The sequence below is a fragment of the Rattus rattus genome, chromosome 17 (assembly GCF_011064425.1).
Source record: "Rattus rattus isolate New Zealand chromosome 17, Rrattus_CSIRO_v1, whole genome shotgun sequence".
In the NCBI taxonomy this organism is placed as follows: domain Eukaryota; kingdom Metazoa; phylum Chordata; class Mammalia; order Rodentia; family Muridae; genus Rattus; species Rattus rattus.
This window is the reverse complement of record NC_046170.1, coordinates 42,839,761-42,860,646: the sequence shown is the minus strand read 5'-3', so window position 1 is coordinate 42,860,646 and position 20,886 is coordinate 42,839,761. Positions and strand designations below refer to the sequence as shown.

Genomic DNA, 20,886 nt, shown 5'->3' with positions numbered 1-20,886 from the left:
CGGCGGTGCGCGGCTCCCACAGCTCCTTCAGCTGCGCACTCCGCGTTCCGGATTGGAAGCGTCCGCCCCGCCCCTGCTGCCCGGCCTCCCCCGCCGGGCGCCATGGCCGCTGCGGCCGGGGACGGCGCGGCGAAGCCACTGCAAAGCGCCATGAAACTGGCCAACAAGGCCATCGAGCTAGACACCGGCAACCGGCCCCGGGTGAGGCTGGGAGGGGCGCGGCAGCAGCTCCGGGAGGCGCTGGGCCCCTGGTGGGCGAGGGCGGGCGTGTGAGGGGATCGACGCTCCGGACGCGCGCGGCCACTCTGTGACCCCGCCCGGAGGCTCTGGGCCGGGCGGCTAAGGGCACCGAGCTCTGCGTGGACCTCGGACAGCTCAACTCGCACTGGGCCTCGGGTTTACTGTTTAATGAGTCCGTGTGAAATAGAGAGGAGGTTCTGTTTGCAAAGGACCTACATCCAAGATGTAGGTGACAGACGTGTGTGTGTGTGTGTGTGTGTGTGTGTGTGTGTGTGTGTGTGTGTGTGTGTGGTCTTGACACAGTCTGTGTAGACTTAATCCAGAAAAAATCGACTGTTGGCTTATTCGTGATGCTACTATTCGCAGTTGCCTTCAAAGGTCATTTGTAAAGAAAGGCAAACACAAAAGGGGTGTGGCCTGTCACTGAGAATGAATGCTAATTAAAAGGATCGCAACCAGGTAGAAAAGCTGGCCGGACCACTCAGAGCTATCATAGGAGAGGAAGAGTCACTGGTTGTCCAGTACCCATCTTAGTTTTCTAGGGCATCCTCACAAGACCAGAGTCCTACCTGAAACCCATTTTTAAATGAAGTGTTGAGTTAATTAAAGGTGGGTAATTTGACAACGAATAAAACGAAACACATATAGACCAGAGTGCATTCTGTCTTGAGCTGTCACAGAGTCCAGGGCAGGTGGAGGGTGGGGGGTCGGGGGTGAGGGTCACATAGTTGAAAACTGGAACTCGGTGCGCTGGGCTCCTTTGAGCAGAGGGAATTCTTTTTCTCTTCACCTAAGCCAAAAATTGAGATTGACAGATGAGCCCATATCCTTCCCTCAGATTTCAGGAAGTGCTTTTCATAAGACATGGAAAGAATACTAGTCTTTCAGTTGCACAGGAGGGGAGCTTTGTTACACAGAGTGGAAAATGGTATTGCTACTGAGGCTGCTCTCCCAAGCCTCCTGACTGAAGCTATGCTCTTTCAAGTGGTGGAGAGGAAGACGCTGAGAGGAGAGGTGTGTCCATCTGGGAACGCCTCAGCGCAGTGTTGAAGGAATTCTTTGATTTTTGTTTCTTTTTATTTTTTTCCCCTTCAAGTGTAGACGGTGGGGAATATTCCATCTCCGTTCTAGCTGGACCATCACTGAATCCTAGAAGGAACTCTGTCAAAACAAGGAGCAGGCACTGTTGGTCCTGCAGTTTGCACATGGGCATCCCCCACTTGGCAGGCATGATGCAGACACTTGTCACTACTAGCCTGACCACCGTCATTCTCTCCCCTGCATATAGGAAGCGTACATGGAATACCTGAGGAGCATCCGCTACATCTCCCAGGTGTTGCTCGAAGACGTGGAAAACACTACAGGTATTGCCTTCAGACTTGCTACTCCGCTCATGATGGTAAAATGGTGGGCTCTTCCCACGGCCTAGCCCACCAGCCAGCACCGATGAGTGTATTCAGATGAAGGGAGGAAGCTGTTTCCTCTTCTTCTGCACCCTGAGATCTTCCAGAGGTCACCTGTTTCTTTCCAGCCTGGTCCTTATCATTAGCATATGATATCATTTTGTAATATGGTGGCATTGCTCTGGATTAGGGGATGGATCATGCAGTGGGCCCAGACACTGCCTGGCTTAGTGAGGGTTTGTGTTCCTGCACAAAACATCATGTCCAGGAAGCGAGTTGGGGAGGAAAGGGTTTACTCAGCTTACACTTCCATATTGCTGTTTATCACCAAAGGAAATCAGAACAGGAACTGACACAGGGTGGGAAGTTGGAGGCAGGAGCTGATGCAGAGGCCATGGACGGGTGCTGCTTACTGGCTTGCTCCCCCTGGCTTGCTCAGCCTGCTTTCTTATAGAACCCAGACCACCAACCCAGAGATGGAACCACCCACAATGGGCTGGGACCTCCCCACTTGATCACTAATTGAGAAAATGCCTTACAGCTGGGACTCATGGAGGTATTTTCTTAAGGGAGACTCCTTTCTCTGTCATAACTCCAGCTTGTGTCACGTTGACACAAAACCAGCCAGCACACTGCCTCAGGGTAGTCAAGAGTGAGCTGCGCAAAAATGGGGACATTGCCAGCAAAAGTGCATTTAAAAGTCCTTGAGGAGGAAGTAGTTAAAGCAGCGCTCTGTACATCTTGGACGGATGTGGAAGAAAATTTTGGGAACCTCTCAGAGCTCTACCTGGCATTGGGAGGAGCAAAGAGCTTGGGTGTATTATGAAAGAGAAGCCAACCAGACTTGCTAGGGTCAATGGTGAGCAGCAGGGGATGTTCCAAGCAGATGAGGGTGGAGGTCACATAAGGGAAGACACAGTGATTCTGCTGTGCTGCTAGGGCTGTAGCTCAGGTGGGAGAGCCCTTGTCTAGCATGCATGAAGTCCTGGATTTGTCCCTGGCATAAATTAAGCATAAATTAAGGTGGTAGCACAAGTCTGAAGTCTTGGCATTTAGCAAATGGAGGCAGGGGAATCAGAAGTTTGAGATCATCACTACGTAGTGAGTTTGAGGCCAGCCTGGGCTACATGAGGCCCCGTCTCAAATCTTTTTAAAAAGTAGAGAATTGCACTGTGAGTGTGTAAAGTCTGAGGCACAAGCAGCCCACTGGACATAGGAACACAGGGATTGCTACTGGGGGACTTGTGAGCTCAGCTGAGCTCTGACACAGCTGAGGCACCAGGACTAGAGCCATATGCCCTGGGGGGCAGGGGTGAGAGGCCTATGAGTGAGAATGGAAGTCAATGGCACCATCTCTGTGACTAGCTGGTGACTTGGGATGGGAGAGGATACGTAGAGTCTAGGGGGGTGACTCTAGCTTCGATTCCTACCACGAGGGTGAAATGGCTGCCTCCTGTGTCCCAGGCAGAATCTCCAGAGGAAACTTAAGTAGTATCTTAGAGGATAGAAAAAACTTGGAATGACCTGCCATCGTTAACAAAGTAAGGACAGCATAGGGGAATCTGGGTGTTAAAATGGACATGGAATAGGGGGAAATGTAGTTTATGAGGCATTTGTTGTAGGGGGCGGGACAGGAGAATGGGTGCAGGAGCTTGGAGGACTTAGCAGAGCACGAAGATGTGTCTACTGATAGAAGCGGGCCCACAGGGGAAGGGAGCAGCACAGACACCAGTGGGTCGCCTGTGAGAGACGTCCATGGAAGGTGGACGTGCTCATTGTAGCATCTGCAATGGGGCAAGTCTGTTGTACAACCAACTAGTAGGTGGTGGCCAGGAGATTCTGTAACACCCATGTCTCTGTGCAGTAGCCATGAGAGCTGCATAGCTATCCCCAGAGGAGCTATGATTGCAAGCAGGTCCAGTGAGGACTGCAGGCCCGACCTACACTCGGGCACCAGAGAAGGGCAAGTCAGTGTGATGCGTGGCTGTCAATCACATGTGCTTGCCCTGTCTTGAGCCATGGCTCCGAGATGAATATGAGTGACCTTGCCTTGCTTTCACATTTCCTGTTCTTAGTCAGCACGTGAGTCACTGTGGAAGGACTAACCATCCCCCATGTTCCTTCCCTAGAAGCTGGGGAAACCGTGCCCCCTGAGACCTCAAAGATGCTGAAGCTGGCTGAACAGTGTCTGGAGCGGGCCCAGTCAACAGCTACCAAACTTGGTGGGTACCCAGAGAAGAGGGCTCTTGGTGCCTGCTTTGTGGGCTGGTCCCTAGCCTGCTGACCAGGGTGCTGTGCATGCCTTGCAGGGAAAATCTGCCTGAAGCCATCCATACCTGCAGCCCCTCCCGTGCCCTTGCCCACCAGCCGACACCGCCGAGTGTGTTCAGATGAAGGGGGGAAGCTCTCTCCTTTCCTGCCCCCTGAGATCTTCCAGAAGCTGCAGGTGGCAGAATCGCAGAACTCTAAGAAGTAAGATGGGCAGGGTGGGGGATGTGCTGACGCCGGTGATGGGTTTGGAGCTGGACAAAGTGAGCTTCCCTTGGAGCATTTGGGTCAAAGTGGTTCTCAGAGTAGACACACCCCTTGCCTGACAGAAGCAGGTGCGAGCTCTCTGAGGGAGGGCGTGCCTTCCTCTTTCAAAACGTGGGTGGCAAACAGACATAGCTGTATAGAAGACAGGGGTGCTGAGGTAATGACGACAGAACAGACCTGTGCAGATTTCAGGTAGTTACCAGGCACAGGCCAGACAGCATGGAGGTTTGCTTAGAAATACAAAAGAAGGGCTGGAGAGATGGCTCAGTGGTTAAGAGCACTGACCGCTCTTCCAGAGGTCCTGAGTTCAAATCCCAGCAACCACATGGTGGCTCACAACCATCTGTAATGGGATCCAATGCCCTCTTCTGGTGTGTCTGAAGACAGCTACAGTGTACTCACATACATTAAATAAATAAATTTAAAAAAAAAAAAAGAAGGGGTTGGGGATTTGGGTCGGGGGGAAGGCGCTTGCCTTTAAAGCCAAAGGCCCTAAATTCGGTCCCCAGGCCCAAAAAAAAGAAAAAAAAAAAAAAAAAAAAAGAAGAAAAAAGAAAGAAATACAAAAAAGTTTGAAGAAACCTGAACAAGAAACTATGGAATCAAAGCTAGCATATAAAAAAATGGAGTCAAAATTAATAATTTCTATGAATATTCATAGAAATAATGAATAAAAGATGAATGCCAAAATTTATTTATTTTGGGGTGGGGGAGCTGGAGAGATGGCTCAGTGGTTAAGGGCACTGACTGTTCTTCCAGAGGTCCTGAGTTCAAATTCCAGCAACCATACGGTGGCTCACACCCATCTGTAATGAGATCTGATGTCCTCTTCTGGTGTGTCTGAAGACAGCTACAGTGTACTTTTTTTTTTTTTTTTTTTTTTTTTTTTTTTTTTTTCGAGTTGGGACCGAACCAGGTTTTGTTCCTAGGCAAGCGCTCTACCACTGAGCTAAATCCCCAACCCCTACAGTGTACTTATATATAATAAATAAATAAATCTTTAAAAAAATTTAAAAAAAGAAAACCAGTTAGGGGTATTTCCCCCGCGAACCTGTTATTTTCCAAGGAATACAAATCCCAGGAGTTCCGGAAGGTTCGTTGTTTTGGGCAAAGGGGGCGTTATGATTTAATTTGAATCAAAAAAACAAAAGGGGGAGAAAAAAAAAAAAAAAGGATGTCTGACACCTTCGTCTGGCCACCTTGAGCACCAGGCACATATTTAGTGCCCAGACATACGTGCGGGCAAAACACCCGTACACATAAAAATAAAGTCACAATTAAAAATAAATAGAAACTACTTAGGTAGTTGAGAATGTGGCTTAATGGTACAGTGCTTCCTTAGCGTGCACGAAACCCTGGATTGGACCCCTAGTACTCCGTGTCATCCCAGTACTCAGCAGGTGGACTCAAGAGGATCGCAGGTTCAAGTCCACCCTTGAGCTACCTATTGACTTTGAGGCTAGTCTGGTCAGAGGTGGCAGCATATGCCTGTCATCCCAGAATGTGGAAAGTGAAGGAAAGAGAATCCTGAGCCAAGGCCTGTCTTAGCTATATAGCAAGTTCACAAACAGCTGGGCTATAAAAAACAAAAAAAAAAAAAAAAGGGCCACCGCCCGAATGCATCTTTAATCCCAGCATTTGGGAGGCAGAGAGTTCAAGTCCTGCACTACAGAGTGAGTTCCAGGACAGCCAGAGCCACACAGAGAAACCCTGCTTCCAAAAAGAAAAAAGTGCATAGCTGAAAAGATAAAAAAAAAAAAAATGAAAAAAAAAATCAGCAGGCAAATGATAAAAATGCAGATGTCATAGAAACAAGACCAAAAAATAAGAAGACAGAAGGCCTAGCATGTTCCTTGAAGCTCTAGAGAGAGAAGAAAGGCAGTGGGGGAGGGGACTGTTAGAAGACGCTACACAGAGACAGTTTCTTACACTAAAGAAAGACACCAAGACCCAGGCGCAGAGAGCTCAGTGAACCGGGCGTGGATGGATCAGGCCCTGTCTCACGACTCCCGAGGTACCTGCACCCCACTGGCTCCCCAAGCCCCACCTGTCTGTGTGTGGCTTCAGCACTGGGGCCGATACAAACCTTGCCTCAGTCCTCTCCGTGCCCTTTTGTCTGCTAGCACTGGAAGCTGAATAGACACATCTCTCCTTTTGGTGGGTTGCAAATGGACCTTGCTGTGTGGCCCCTGTAGTGACTTCTAGGAGTTCCATTTTATTGCCACAGATACGTAACTTATTTCCATACAAATCCAGACGTCCTGCTTCTCTTGAGAAGCCCCAAGTCCTAGCATTACAAACACCTCTGTTTAGGCACCAGATCTCTAGCCTGCCCTAGATCAGCCTTCTGCATCTCCTCTCTGCCTCCCCACCGTCTTTTTTCCTCTTGGTCTTAGAACAAGGTCTAGAGGGTGTAAGGATGGTTGCTTGGACCTCTAGAACATTCCTAGACTTGACTTCCTGTGCCCGGAAAGCAGCTTGTTGTTATTTATAGGGAGCTAACACCACTGGAGAAGGCCTCCCTACAAAACCAGAAGCTGAGGGCCACATATGAGGCCCGGATGGCCCGTCTGGACCCCAGCCAGGCCATGCAGAAGACATCACTGGTGAGCAAGGTCCAGAGAGGAACTGGTCTGCTCAGAGAAGGGTCAAGCCAGTTGAGGAACGGGCCTTACATCCTCCTTTTTTCCTTAGACCCTGTCTCTACAGCGGCAGTTGATGGAGAATCTGGTGATCGCCAAAGCAAGAGAAGAGACAGCATCCTTACAGGGAGATAAGAGTGAGGTCTTGAGCTGAGGGTGGAAGAAGGGCCAGGTGCCAGGTGGGTTAGGGCAAAAGCCAGGTGTCAGGTGGGTGAGGAGGAGACAGGTGGGTAAGGGCAAGAGCCAGGTGTTAGGTGGGTAAGGGCAAGAGCCAGGTGTCAGGCGGGTGAGGGGAAGAGCCAGGTGTCAGGTGGGTGAGGGGAAGAGCCAGGTGTCAGGTGGGTGAGGAGGAGACAGGTGGGTAAGGGCAAGAGCCAGGTGTTAGGTGGGTAAGGGCAAGAGCCAGGTGTCAGGTGGGTGAGGGGAAGAGCCAGGTGTCAGGTGGGTGAGGAGGAGACAGGTGGGTAAGGGCAAGAGCCAGGTGTCAGGCGGGTGAGGGGAAGAGCCAGGTGTCAGGCGGGTGAGGGGAAGAGCCAGGTGTCAGGTGGGTGAGGGCAAGAGCCAGGTGTCGGGTGGGTGAGGGCAAGAGCCAGGTGTCAAGTGGGTGAGGGGAAGAGCCAGGTGTCTGGTGGGTGAGGGGAAAGGGCCAGGTGGGTGAGGGCAAGAGCCAGGTGCCAGGTGGGTGTAGGACTATAGGCCTTCCCAGCAGTGAGGCAGTGTCCCCTCAAGGACATGGCCTTAACCCTTCCTCCACTCCTGAGGACCTAGTTAGGCTCGGCCGTCCTGTTCTCCCCACACTAACTAGCTGCTCTGTACCTTCCTGAGTGAACCCCTTCCTGAACTAATGGCCGCTCTCCTGGCCTTGTTCTGGGTGAACTCATCTCTAGAAGGCACAAACAGCCTTACCTGCCTAGACCCTTGGGACATGGAGTGCACTGGCGAGTGTGGAGCAGATGAGGCACAGGGCAGGGTGGAGGCCCACTCAGGTCAGACACTACTGGCCCTTGACTCTGTTACCGTAGCTGCAGCGGAAGATGGAGCAGCGCCGCCTGCGACTTCAGGAGGCTGCCAACAGGTATGGTTCCTCCCTGACGCATAGGCATGCTGGTACACCTGAAGGGGCTCCCTGGGTCCTTAGGGCCATCCCCACTCCCAGCTTGCCTTCCTCCTCAGGAGGTTCTGCAGTCAAGTTGCTCTGACCCCAGAGGAGCGGGAGCAGCGAGCCCTGTATGCTGCCATCTTGGAATATGAGCAAGACCATGTGAGTCGACTCCCACCGGCCCAAGCAGGGGGATGGCAGCCTTGGGATCACATGGGCCTATAGGACTTGGTTCCTTCCCACACCCCAGGACGTCCCACACAGCCCTTGCAGGGAACCCTATCGTGGAGATCCAACGGTGCTTTCCTCCAAGGTCCTCTGTCCTGCAGGACTGGCCAAAGCACTGGAGAGCCAAGCTTAAGCGGAGCCCAGGGGACCTGTCGCTGGTGACCAGCCTGGTCTCCCACCTGCTCAGGTATCCGTTCACAGCCCACCCCCAGCCTGAGGTTCTTCCTGCTGGATGCTGGGGGAAGAGTTAGAAAGACGGGAGATGAGTTAGAAAGGCCAGGGCTATTTCACGGGTCCCACTGCACTTGTGAGTCACGAGCAGGGAATGCCAGAGGAGTGTGGCAAGTTTTTATACAGGGGATGTCACAGATGAGGGCATAAGGTGCAGGTGACCGAGGTCGATGAATAAATATTGAGGTCAGATTTCTAAGCTTCAGGCTAGAACGTAGGTTGAAGTACTGCCCAGCTTTGAGGGTGGCTGCTATGGTGCTCACTTTTCCTGGGGTGAGGAAAATGCGTGGGTATGACAGGTGCCCTCCTGGGCCGACTCCTGAGGGCTATCTTGCCTGCTTTTCCCCTTGCAGCCTTCCTGATCACCCCATTTCCCAGCTCCTGAAGAAGCTCCAGTGTGCAGTATACAGTGCACTGTACCCTGTTGTGAGCCGGGCTGCTATCTGTGCTGTGCCTGCCCCAGGCAGCTGCTCCCTGCCCCCAGAAGCCAATGGCCTCCTAGCTCCCGGGAGCCGGCGACTTCGGTCCTCCCAGAGCCTCTACTGCATGCTTTCCCCCTCAGAGCCCAGTGCAGCCCCAAGAGCTCTGGACGGACCTCCTTCCACACCTTCTATCCCCACACTCCACTCAGGCACCCTGGACAGAGAGGCAGATGGCAGCCCAGCAGGGCCCTCCTCACCCCTGGTGGGTGCTTTACCCCACCTGCCAGACAAGGACAGCTCCTTTGAGGACCTGGAACAGTTTTTGGCTATGTCTGAGCCACAGACCCCAGGAGCAAAGAGGGAGCCCTTGCTGGAATGTCTGAAGAGCACAGTAAAGGACATTCACAATGCCATCGGTGAGCCTGCAGGGACCAACACAGGACCTGCTCCAGTTGCACCTGCCAGCCCTCAAGTGCTGCCCGGGACAGCAAGGATCTCTGCCCACCCACCCACAGGAGCCAGCATTCAGCCCAGAGGAGCAGGCCCTAGCCTACCTTAGTGCCTCAGACAGTGGGCGGAGCCGGTGTGGGAGCTGGGGATGCGGTGCCATTGATTACAAAGGTGGCCTGGCTGTGCCTACTCCAAGGCTTCTAGGCACTATATGAGCCAGAGGAGGCCTTAACAGCCTGGGGCCTTCCTCGAAACTCTAAAGTTTCTGGGATTTGTGTAAATTAAGGAGCCAGTCCTTTCAGAAGGAGCCATCCACCCCTCCCTTTGGCAGATCCTTTAGCTGCTTGGGAGCCCAAGTCAACCCCAGGGAAGAAGACCTAAGACCTGGCCCCAGCAAGGGGAGGGTTTGAGAGGCTGAGCAAGTAGGGTGACCAGGTAGAACCCCGAGGCCTAGGTGCTGTCGCTCAGCTTGGCAGGAGCTGGATCTGGTGAGCAGGGCACCCTGACTTGAACTCCGAGCTTCTAGAGTGGTGGGGCAGGCAATAGCACATTTGGACATTCCACACTCTGCTCCTGGCAGACAGACTGCTCTCGCTGACCCTATTGGCCTTCGAAAGCCTGAATACAGCCACCTGCAAAGACCGCTGCCTGGCATGCATCGAGGAGCCCTTCTTCTCCCCACTGTGGCCCCTGCTGCTAGCCCTCTACAGGTACTGTCCCCAGCCTAGCTTGACATCCCCATGAGCTGGAGTCCCCATCTTAGTCTCCCAATGGCTTGTCTGATCCTGAGGCCATCCTCAGGTGTTGCAAGTTTGCTCTGTCCACCTATCTGTCTAGGGACACTCTGTCTGTTTGTTCAAATACCTGAGCAGCTCTTCTCGGATGAGTGCCAGAGATCCCCAGCTGTAACCCTGCATGACTCTGGAATGTGTGTCTGTGACGCCTGAGTCTGGTCTCTGCTTTAGGAGTGTGCACCGTACCCGGGAGGCTGCTGTGCGCAGGAGCATGGAGCTGTACAGGAACGCACCCCCTACAGCCCTTGGCGTCCCCACCAAGCTCCTCCCACGCGTCCCTGAGGCTCAAGCCTCCACCTACCCCTACTGCACCGCAGCCCAGGAACTGGGGCTGCTGGTCTTGGAGAGCTGCCCTCAGAAGAAGCTGGAGTGCATCGGTGCGGGGATCTGAGGGGCCCAGAGGTTTGAGAGGTGGAAGGTGGGGTATACCTCCCCCGCTAGCCTACAAGCCCGTCACTAAGCAGATATGGGCAGTGCCCTTCAGCTTTCTCCAGTCTGCACTATCAGGAGACATTGGGCAGTACTAGGACACCACTGGATGTAGGGAACAGCAGAGTCTCCCTCACACCGGCTCCTTCAAGTCTTCCGCCCTTGGCAAATACTCTTTCACTACGTCACACCCGCTGAAGCCATTTTTCTGTTCCACAGTGCGGACTCTGCGGGTCATCTGCATCTGTGCAGAAGACTACTGCCGTGCCCAAGAGGCCAGGCCTGAGGGTGGATCCCAGCCCCCGGCTGCTGCCATGTGAGTTCAGAACGGGGCCAGTGTCTGGAGGTATGCTAGTATGTGTTCCTACCCTGGGACTAGCCGAAGAGGACCCTGGTGGCCCTGCTTCACTTAGAAGCCCCAGATCACATCACCTCAGAGTACAGCTCATGTCTACCAAAGACCTGGGATGGAGACAGGGCAAGGACTCTCACCCCACAACCATGTATTCCAGTTCATCTGGACAAGCTGCTACTCTAACGAGGCCAAGAAACTCTAGGCGTCCCGGGTCCTGGGTTAATTGGTGAGACAGAGCTACTCTGTGAGAAAGACCTGCCTGGAGCCCCGGGGACATACAGAGGGAGCAGGGAAGGTGCACTCTCAAAGCGATGCCCCTTTTCTGACTAGATCTAGCATGAGGGCTCCTGGCACATCCAAGATGGGGCAGATTCTTCCCACCCAAGACACAGCCCCAGGCTCTGCAATGCTTGAGCCTCCGCCTCTCCTCAACTCAATCCTCTGACCTGGGGTCAGTGTCCCTCATGCTGCTTGCATGAGCTCAGAACTTTGAACCTTGTCCCAAGGACCAGGATCAGCCTGGACACCTGCTGGCAGGCCGAGGGGCTGTGACCCTGGCCTGTACCTGGAGCCCACAAGTAAACATTAGAGCCAATGAGCTCACCCACAAGTAAATATTAGAGCCAGTGAGGTCACCCGTGCGGAGGAGTTCAACCCAAGAGGAGGAGGGCAGATACCTCTCACCCACTTTAAGGTTGGGTTGCTATTCATCCTCACCACAGAGCCCTCCACCTCTGCCCTCTTTACCCTTTCTATAAACGAGTTCCCAGGCTAAGTGTTTGCAAAGCCATCCCTAACGGGGGCTATCACATCCCTGTGGCTGGCAGGACACTGAGCAGGTGCAGTGGGTGTGTGGAGCCTTCCTGACCCATGGGGAAGAGGTCAGACCCAGGCCATAGCCTCAGGTTCCAGCTGTCCCCGTGCTTCTTGGCTCCATGCTCTTCCAAGAAGCTCTTCTCGTATACCCTAGCTAGTGCAGCTAAACCTCTCCTGAGGTGAGCAAAGGGCCTAGGGCAGTCCTTTTCAGTCTCGGACATTTGCTCCTAAGCTTCCAAAAGCATGTAAGTTCACAGCCAAGTAGAAAATCAGAAGAGACCGTACTGCATCCTGCCATTGTGTTATTTGGGCCCAGTATTACCATGGCTAGGCAATCTCCTGGGCTCATGGGGCATGGAGTACAAGAATTGTAGCCAGCCTGACCAAGATGGCTCCAGAGAGCTACAGCAAGTGTCCCACTGGGCCCTGGCCCCACTGACCTCTCTGCTTTGCCCAGCAGTGGTGCTGATGACTTGCTGCCCATTCTGTCCTTTGTGGTGCTGAGAAGTGGCCTCCCCCAACTAGTATCAGAGTGTGCAGCCCTGGAGGAATTCACTCATGAAGGGTAGGAAGGAGCCCATGCTAACGGGATTAGGAGGGTGGTGTGGGGGAAGGGTCTCTGTGGGAAGAGCTGGGGACAGAGCAGGGGCAAGGAGGACAAGGGAACCTCATCCCCATTACAAAGCAATGGCTATGATAGGCTGTGGGAGCTGTGGGGGCCGCAGCCCCACCATCTCCTTTAGACAGCCATCTGAGATTCAGCCCTGCACGGGATACTCATCCCCATGCTCAGGAGCCTTCGGAAGACCCTCTGCGGGAGCTGAAGGCCCTGGGCAACATCAGCCTAGGGTAGGGCAGTGTGCACCACAGGGCCATCGCAGGAGCAGGCCTGGCAGTGGGGAAAAGCCTGCCCCGACCCATCTCCCTAACAGCTTCACCTATGGCCATGTCATTGCCTAAGCAAGAAAGGAAGACGTTGTCCTTTACAGGACCCGGCCATGCATCTGTCCTCTCAGTTGACATGCGCCTTTTCCCACTTCCACAGGTACTTGATTGGAGAAGAAGGGTACTGCCTGACATCACTGCAGAGTGCTCTGAGCTATGTGGAACTTTTGTCCCGGGGACGGCTGGACAAGTAGTGGTGGCTGGACCTCACAGACCAAAGGAGCCACAGGGCCTCCATACTGTTCTTTGTATCTGGTTTGGGGACACTGGAGGCCAGCCTGCTGTGGTGGTAATCTAGCTTGCCCACCTTCTTTACCATAGATCTGACCTGGAGGCCTCGGGCAGTGCCTCTTGGCAGGACATGGCTGCTGAATCAGGCTTGCTCTGTCTTGAGCCTGCCTCTCAAACCCCATAGGAGAAATCTGTAGCTGCTGCTCCTTGGGGAGCCTGCAACACTGAAGGGGCTTCAGTAAACCCGATGGCCCTGACCTGTTCTTGTGGACACTGGGCAGCCCCTATGGGGTACCAGCAGAGACATGGCATCGGGAGCTGCCAGGCCAGTCTCCTGAGACAGCCCATTCGTGTGAGCCAGTGTCTTGTTAATAACAAGCGGGCTTTACCCTGCCTCGAGTGCAGGTGGAGGTAGTGTGAGACTGTCTGTTCATTTACCAGGCAGCAACTGCTCTGTGTGCTTTTGCTGGCCTGGGTGTCACTGCACAGGGCCGGGATGTGAGCCTTTCTCCTACCGAGGTCCAGGACATCCTGCCCTGGGCTGGTCCTGGTTGGGGACAGTGAACTCCATTCAGGACACTGGCTAACAAATACAGTTGGACAGACTCTTTAGTGTCAGAGTCTAAAGCTTAGCCCCTGGACTGATGTCTCCCAGTGGCCACCAACCAACGCAGACTAAAATAAAGAAGTCACTCCATCTACGTCCATGTGACTTGTTCCTTTACCCACTGGGCAGGTAGGACTCAGGCAACACAGACAGCCTCTGCTACTCCTCTAGAGATCACAGCTGACAGGGTAATGAGGGGCCAGAGCCCAAACCCAGACCCTCTGCACAGAAGCAGTATCTCCCCAGGGCTGTTCCCAGCCAGAAAGTTGTGGACTTCCCCTTCTGGGATAGCAAGTGTCTGCAGGGTGTCATTAGGAGGGTTAGAATTGAGTCACTACTGCAGTCCTGAGTCCACAGCAGTTCCCTGAAAGTGTCTGAGTCATCTTCATCCTACCCAAACACAATGGAATGTCCCACAGTGCCATCCCATGTGTAGGGACACATAGCGATGCCCCGTGATTCTAGTGGGTCCTATGGTGATGCTGGCATCCAGGCCCAGGCAGCACCTCCCAGGGAGGCAAGCTGCCCCACCCAGGAAATATCCAAGGCTACTGGGGTTGCCGTAAGGAAGTAAGTGGCAGGATACGGCGGGGAGTGGGGGGCTTTCCAGACTGGACTGGAGCACTGGGGGTTCTGGGGAATACCAGAAATAGTGGAGTCCTTGGAGATTCTTGGAGTAAGGCTGTATGTGACTTAGTCATTGGGCATTTATTGAACACTTGTGTTCCAGACCCGCGGGGAATGAGCTTTTTGGCCCCACGAGGAAAGGGAATGTGCATCTTTGAGCCTGGTCGGCTGACCTCAGAGTCCAGTCGACAAATGGTGCAGTAGAAGCCTGGGACCATGATACCAAAAGCAAGCGGTAGGCCCAGGTCAACCTATTCCTGGGCCCTTGACCTATGGAGCAGACCTCTGTGGATTGAGGATGGGGCAGAGGCTCCCAGCACCCTCTTCCCACCTGCATCAGGAATAGCCAGCTGTGCTAACGTTCACTCTCTCTCAGGGAAATTTAACCCAGGCCAACTACCACTGAGGCACTGTGTCTCAGCTAGGCTGGAGAAACTGCTCAGCAGTTAAGAGCACTTACTCTTGCAAAGGGCCAGGTTTCAACTCCCAGCAACGACATCTAACAATTCACAACCATCTGTAACTCCACTTTTAAGAGACCCAGTGCACTCTTTGGGCCTCATGGACACTTAGAACACCCATACTATACATAAAGAATAAAAGTTAAAGTCAGGGGCTGGAGCGATGGCTCAGCAATTAAGAGCACTGACTGCTCTTCCAGAGGTCTGAGTTCAATTCCAGAAACCACATGGTGGCTCACAACTATCTGTAATGGGATCTGATGTCCACTTCTGGTGTGTCTGAAGATAGCTACAGTGTTCTCATATAAAAGAGAGAGAGAGAGAGAGAGAGAGAGAGAGAGAGAGAATATGAATATGAATATGAATTGCAAGTTGAAAAGTTGAAGCTGGGAGTGTGGGTCAACGGGTAGTGCACCTGCCCATCACACAGGAAGCTCCAGGTTAGATCCCTAGCACATAAAACCGAACGTGGTGGACTAATCTGGCTACATGAGCTCCCGTCTCAAAAAGAAAAAAGAAAGTTAAAGCAATAACAACCACACGCTCATTGGGTTGGGGAAACGTTTGGAAACTGGACAGTGCTGTAGGACATGATGGTGCAGGGAGGACGTAGCTGTGGAGGAAAGGAGCACAAGCCAGCTTACAGTCCTAGGCAACGTAGGTCTGCATGGCCTCCACCTTGCAAACCTGCCTGGGATGACAGGAAGTGTGAATTCCAGGCCACAACGATAGTTGTAGGACAGCCAGAGCTACACACACATATTCTCTCTCTCTCTCTCTCTCTCTCTCTCTCTCTCTCACACACACACACACACACACACACACACACACACACACACACACACTCACACACACGCACAGAGGGGAGGGGAGGGTGGGGGAAGAACGTCAATATGAGGTTAAGGCTCACACCAGTCCAGAATAACCTCTAAATTACAAGTGGAAAACAGGAGACATTTGCAGGTGAACTAGCTTTGGCATCAGTGTAACACAGCAATGCTAGAGACTAAACCTGGGGCCTTACACATACTAGGCAATCGTTCTACCGTTGGGCCACACCCCTGCCCCCAAGGCCTCTCCTTTTTCTGTTAACTCCCTCTTTATGCTGCAGCTGGGATCCAGTCTCAAAACAAGGCAGGCGTGGAATCTGTCATGATTTGTCACGAGTTAAACCATGTCACCGTGAGTTGAGGCAACCTCAAAAGCCAACCAAGGCCCCCTTTGGATTGGGGAGCTCACAACAGAAGACCTCTGTTCAGTGAGCACAAGCAGGATGCCTGAGGACTGCTGCCTACTTACACTATTTGAAGTCCTCCGACTCAGGGAAATTCTACAAGACAGATACCTTCCCTATGCCAGGTTCTATTTTTATCAAGCTTGGCCTAGGTTTGGTGACCTGGAGAGATAAGAGGTACATGCTATCCAGGAATGGATTGAGCAAAAGATACTGCTTATGTGAAGCTTGGGTGTTAGGATTAAGAAGGTGCCTGAGGTCCTGAGTAAATTGTGTAAGACTGCAGTAAGTCGAGGAACAGTTCCCCTGAAGTCACCCAGACTGATTCTTGGTGACTACATGATCCAGGTCAGTTTTGCAGACCTGCAGGTCACACATTTAAGGAGCACCTTGTCCTGGAGGATGAATACATTCATCCTACCTCAAATGCTCCCTAGCCTATTTTCTCGGACTAAGAAATGAAGTACCAGAGAACAGAGAACAAAGCCAGCAGAGGCCCTCCTGGGCACCTCCTGCTCTGTTATTTGTGTGTAAGTGTCTTGTCTGCCAGCAGAGGATGTTGGCAACTGGAGTTAGAGCTGGTTGTGAGCTGCCACACTCAGACCCACTGGGCAATCCACCACCCCACCCGTTTTAAATCGTACCTAAATACACGTGTTTGACCTCCTTTGGTCCATGATCAGCCCGCCTAGATAGGCCCCGCCTAGCTGGTATTTGGCTATTCTGTGGGTTGACTTGAGGAGCCAAAATCCAGCCTGGTTCAGACCTGCTCCAGTGGCACATCTTGGCGACAGGTATTACACAACCACTGTGTACTCCCACTCCCTGGGCCGTAACTAGGCGATTAACGACCTCAGACTGGTGGAAAGACTGGAGACAGTGAATCTGAGAGGACCTCAAAAGGTGAGCTGCGAGGGAGGGCCACGCCCAGCTTCGCCCAGGCCGCGCCCACACCACCACCCTCCTACTTCGCTGAAAGGGCGGCACCCGACTCCAGCCTCGCCCCCCAACGTCACAACCAAGGCCAAGGGGCGGGCTTGACACTCTGCGGAAGAGCGAGGATAGACCCAGGCCCAAGCGGAGCTCTCTGGGATAGCTGGCGACTAGCAGGTAGCACCGCCGCCCTTGGGGACGGTCGGTGGGAGAGGGGTTCTGGTTGCAAGAGGTTCAGCTGATGGGAGCAGTGCTGTTGAAACGAGGATGATCAGCAAGCGGTGCTGAAGGTGTCACGGGGAGGGGAGGCTGTAGATACTGTGGTCACTGAGCTGTCTCATGGCTGAAGGGGATCATAGATCCCGAGACTTGCTAAGCTCTCAAGGTCCCTATTTCCAGGTTGGAGGGGGCCCTGGAGTTGCTGGGTGCGGGGTGGAGAGTGGCACAGCTGAGATGATATGGTCTCTAGTTTGACACCTCGTCCCGCGCTCGGTCAGGATGGGCAGCAGCTCGCTGTCGGAGGACTATCGCCTGTGCCTGGAGCGCGAGCTGCGGCGCGGCCGCGCGGGCGTCTGTGGCGACCCCTCGCTGCGCGCGGTGCTCTGGCAGATTCTGGTGGAGGACTTCGACCTGCACGGGGCGCTACAGGACGATGCGCTGGCACTGTTCACTGATGGCCTGTGGGGCCGTGCTGACCTGGCGCCAGCCCTCCGCGATCTGGCCCGCGCCTTCGAACTCCTAGAGCTGGCCGCTGTGCACCTGTACCTGCTGCCCTGGAGAAAGGAGTTCACCACCATCAAGGTACGGTGTTAGTGATGCTCCTTCACTCCCTTCCTGGTCCGACTGCTGGGGGCTGCAGGCCCTCTTCAGGGGAGGGTTCTGCGCTGAGGGGTCGTGGGCGTGTTGGGATTGCATGCCTACCAGTCATTGACCTAGAACTTACATGGCTGTCCTCAGAGTAGTCTCACTGCCCTAGTTGCCATGGAAATTCTAGGGTAGCTGTGGGTGGGTGAGGGAGGTATTTGATGTCCTATGGTCATCTTAACTCCTCTAGGATGTGGACTGGTCCCTTCTGTAAAAGGAGGCTGCTAAGACTGGGAAGAGAACGGCAGGGGTCTTATTCCTGCCTAGGTCCAGGTTAGGTGGCCAGGTCCAGGGCTGGCTTAGTCCTGAGGTCAGATAGCAGACCACCTAGAGGGGGCAGGGCCGCTCTGAGCTAATTTTGAGTGGGAAGGCAATGACGTCAGTAAGCACGTGGGCGAGGTAAACCTCCACTGGTTGTCATGGCAGCGTCTCCCCCCTCCACACCCCATCAGCCTGCTGCTCCACAGGGACACTCGAGATCCCAGGACTTTCATTCATCCTGTGAAGCTAGAGGCCCAGAGGACAGAGGCGGCGGCTTGGCCTTGACACTGTAGAGTTCAGGAAGTGTTGGGGTGGAACTGGCAAGGATAGAGCCTCCTAGCTGGGTGGTTTTTGGGGAAAGCCCCTTTTCTCTTAAGTCAAGGTGCAAAGACCAAAGAAGGGTGTTCTAGCCTGTGCTCCTTGTGTGTAGATGTCCTCTTCCTGAGGGTGCTGTGCACAGAAGTGCCCCAAGGGTGCCTAGAGCTGTTTTGGATGTTCACACTTGAGAAAGACCCAAACTTAGCCTGCCCCTTTGGCCCGGTAGGTAGCTTTGATCTGGAATACTAGAGTGGGGAGGAAACAAAAACAATGGGCAGAGCAGGATGTAAGAGGCTACCCGCCAGCTAGATGAAATGGAATATTCCTGTAGGCGGAGGCAGGAGGATGGTGAGTTTAGGGTCAAGCTGAGCTTTACAGTAAGGACCTTGTCTTAAAAAAAAAAAAAAAAAAAAAAAAAAGACCTGAGGGGTTAGGAATACGTCTTAGCGACACAATGTTTACCTAGCATACACACTTAGGTTCTCCCTTGGAGGAAAAAAATGTCTAAATCCAGGCTCACTTCAGACAGATGAAAACTATCTCAGGGGGTGAACACAACTTCAGAAGTGCACCCTTGGTGCAGTCAAGGCAGGACTGCATCCAGGATCCTTTATGGAAGAGCACACCTGACCAGGACCCTTCCTTACAGACCTTCTCAGGGGGCTATGTGCATGTGCTGAAGGGTGTACTCTCTGAGGAGCTCCTGACTCGAAGCTTCCAGAAGATGGGCTACGTGCGCAGGGACAACCACCGCCTAATGGTGACCACCCCACCCCCTGCCTGCCAGCTGGTGCAGGTGGCCCTGGGCTGCTTTGCTCTCCGGTTGGAGTGTGAGATCCTAGGTGAGGTGCTGACCCAGCTGGGTACCAGTGTGCTACCAGCTGAGGAGCTGCTCCGAGCTCGACGGGCTAGTGGGGATGTGGCCTCCTGTGTAGCCTGGCTTCAGCAGCGGCTGGCCCAAGATGAGGAGCCCCCACCCCTGCCCCCTCGGGGCACACCTGCTGCTTATGGGGCCTCAGTGGACCTGTACCAGGACCTGCAGGAAGACGAGAGCTCAGAGGCCAGTCTGTATGGTGAGCCTTCGCCAGGCCTGGACTCACCTCCTGTGGAACTGGCCTATAGGCCACCACTCTGGGAGCAGAGTGCCAAACTATGGGGCTCTGGAGGCCAGTCCTGGGACACCCCAGCTGATGAGCTACACCGGGCCAGCAGCCCACCATACGGGGCTCTGGAAGAGGAGCTGGAGCCAGAACCCTCTGCTTTCTCCTTCCTCTCTCTGCGCCGGGAGCTGAGTCGGTCAGGGGACTTAGCTCCCCCTGAATCCCCTTCAAGCCCTGGGCAAGCCAGCCCCCGTCACAGGCAGGCAGAAGGAGCAGCACCCTCGGCCTACGGGCCAGCTGTTGAGCCTCTGAGCTACCAGGCTCATAGCTGCTTGAGCCCTGGCAACCTACCCACCCTCTGCTGTGACACTTGCCGCCAGCTACACGCTACCCACTGCACTGCCCTATCTGCCTGCCGCCCGACTCATTCACTGCGCATACTTCTTGGTGACAACCAGAGACGCCTGTGGCTGCAACGAGCACAGGTGGATACCCTGCTCTATGACAGTCCTGGGGCCCATCCCTAGGCCCAGGTGGACCCCAAGTCTTCTGGGGACACAGTTTTCACGGTGCTTCTTTTAGGAAAGGGCCTAGGCCACTGACTGCCCTGGCCTTCCTATTCCCCAGGGGAGTCCAGGACCTGCAGGTCAAAGAGGGTGGAGCCTTCATGGAATGCTCTTGCCTGGTGCCCTACCAGACATCCTCACGGACATGCCCGTGTCAGCCCTGGTGCAGCAGGCCGAGCTCAATCAACAAGATCCTTCCCCCATGTCCCTCTCCTCACGCCCAGATGTGCTGGGTAGAGAGGTCCAGGTTACCCCTGTTACAGTACCCAAACTCACTCTAAGACCCCAGCCTATGAACTGCCTGAAGCTCCCTACCTGACCCCTGCAGTCTATGACTAAGGATGTCCCTCTCTCCATGTACTGAGAAACCTCACCCAGGGGCTTGCTCAAGAGACTGCAGGTGACACAGTAAGAGCCCCGAGTTAGGTTTGTGCCATGTGGGAGGGTCTGATAGAACAGAGCTAACTTAGCTGTGAGGACCCCGGTTCACCTCTGCTGTTAGTAAGGAGGCACTGCAAAAACAGTGGGAGGCACACTCCCAGGCAGTGGGGGGAGCTGTCACCCCCATCCAGCAGGAATGATTCTCAGCAATCAGCTGCCTACCAGCCAAGGGGAAAGTGCGCACAGGCCACTTCCCGGGCGACTGCCAAAAAGCAGCTCACTGCCCCTTGGAGCTCATTCTGGGCACAGAGCTAACCAGGAAGAATTATACCCTCATCTCCCATGGGGGTAGCCCAGGACCCCTCATTAGGGCCCCTAAACCACTCATCCTCAGGAGGGGGATAATAAAGGGCTGGGTTTTCATCAACCACTCAGAGGCCCAGACTCAGAGATCACCACTCTGCAAACACTCCCTCTAGTGGCACCCCCTCTGCCAAGCCTGTTCCCACTCCTCCTGCAGGCCCGCAGAGGACACTGTCCCCCTCAGCCAAACTTGTTCCCACTCCTCCTGCAGGCCCGCAGAGGACACTGTCCCCCTCTGCCAAGCCTGTTCCCACTCCTCCTGCAGGCCCGCAGAGGACACTGTCCCCCTCAGCCAAACTTGTTCCCACTCCTCCTGCAGGCCCACAGAGGACACTGTCCCCCCTCTGCCAA

General features: G+C 54.0%; 2 protein-coding genes across 3 annotated transcripts; both read left to right on the top strand.

Moving 5' to 3' along the window:
- Window positions 1–52: 52 nt before the first annotated feature.
- Window positions 53–13,064, top strand: Vps9d1 (VPS9 domain containing 1). Of its 2 annotated transcripts, none has more exons than XM_032887325.1 (15): window positions 53–201; window positions 1,529–1,604; window positions 3,776–3,865; window positions 3,953–4,115; window positions 6,673–6,784; window positions 6,873–6,935; window positions 7,843–7,895; window positions 7,994–8,081; window positions 8,249–8,334; window positions 8,732–9,216; window positions 9,831–9,960; window positions 10,216–10,421; window positions 10,693–10,789; window positions 12,105–12,209; window positions 12,690–13,064. In XM_032887325.1, exons 1-15 carry the CDS (start codon window positions 103–105, stop codon window positions 12,781–12,783), a joined length of 1,947 nt encoding a protein of 648 aa, XP_032743216.1. In that variant the 5' UTR covers window positions 53–102; the 3' UTR covers window positions 12,784–13,064. The 2 variants fall into 2 exon arrangements, with proteins under 2 accessions (XP_032743216.1, XP_032743215.1); XM_032887324.1 differs by having other exon boundaries at window positions 3,773–3,865.
- Window positions 13,065–16,514: 3,450 nt separating this feature from the next.
- Window positions 16,515–20,712, top strand: Spata2l (spermatogenesis associated 2 like). Its single transcript, XM_032887470.1, has 3 exons — window positions 16,515–16,859; window positions 17,180–17,483; window positions 18,775–20,712. The coding sequence occupies exons 2-3, from the start codon at window positions 17,181–17,183 to the stop codon at window positions 19,750–19,752; spliced, it is 1,281 nt and encodes a 426-aa protein (XP_032743361.1). The 5' UTR covers window positions 16,515–16,859; window position 17,180; the 3' UTR covers window positions 19,753–20,712.
- Window positions 20,713–20,886: the final 174 nt, after the last annotated feature.

What these genes read in the sequence shown, in the direction of transcription:
- Spata2l (XM_032887470.1), top strand. Translation starts at nt 17,181, where the DNA reads ATGGGCAGCAGCTCGCTGTCGGAGGACTATCGCCTGTGCCTGGAGCGC. An exon ending in AGGAGTTCACCACCATCAAG is followed by an intron (nt 17,484 to 18,774) that starts GTACGGTGTTAG and finishes CCTTCCTTACAG; the next exon opens with ACCTTCTCAGGGGGCTATGT.
- Vps9d1 (XM_032887324.1), top strand. Translation starts at nt 103, where the DNA reads ATGGCCGCTGCGGCCGGGGACGGCGCGGCGAAGCCACTGCAAAGCGCC. An exon ending in CTTCAGGAGGCTGCCAACAG is followed by an intron (nt 7,896 to 7,993) that starts GTATGGTTCCTC and finishes CTTCCTCCTCAG; the next exon opens with GAGGTTCTGCAGTCAAGTTG. An exon ending in CTGGTCTCCCACCTGCTCAG is followed by an intron (nt 8,335 to 8,731) that starts GTATCCGTTCAC and finishes TTCCCCTTGCAG; the next exon opens with CCTTCCTGATCACCCCATTT.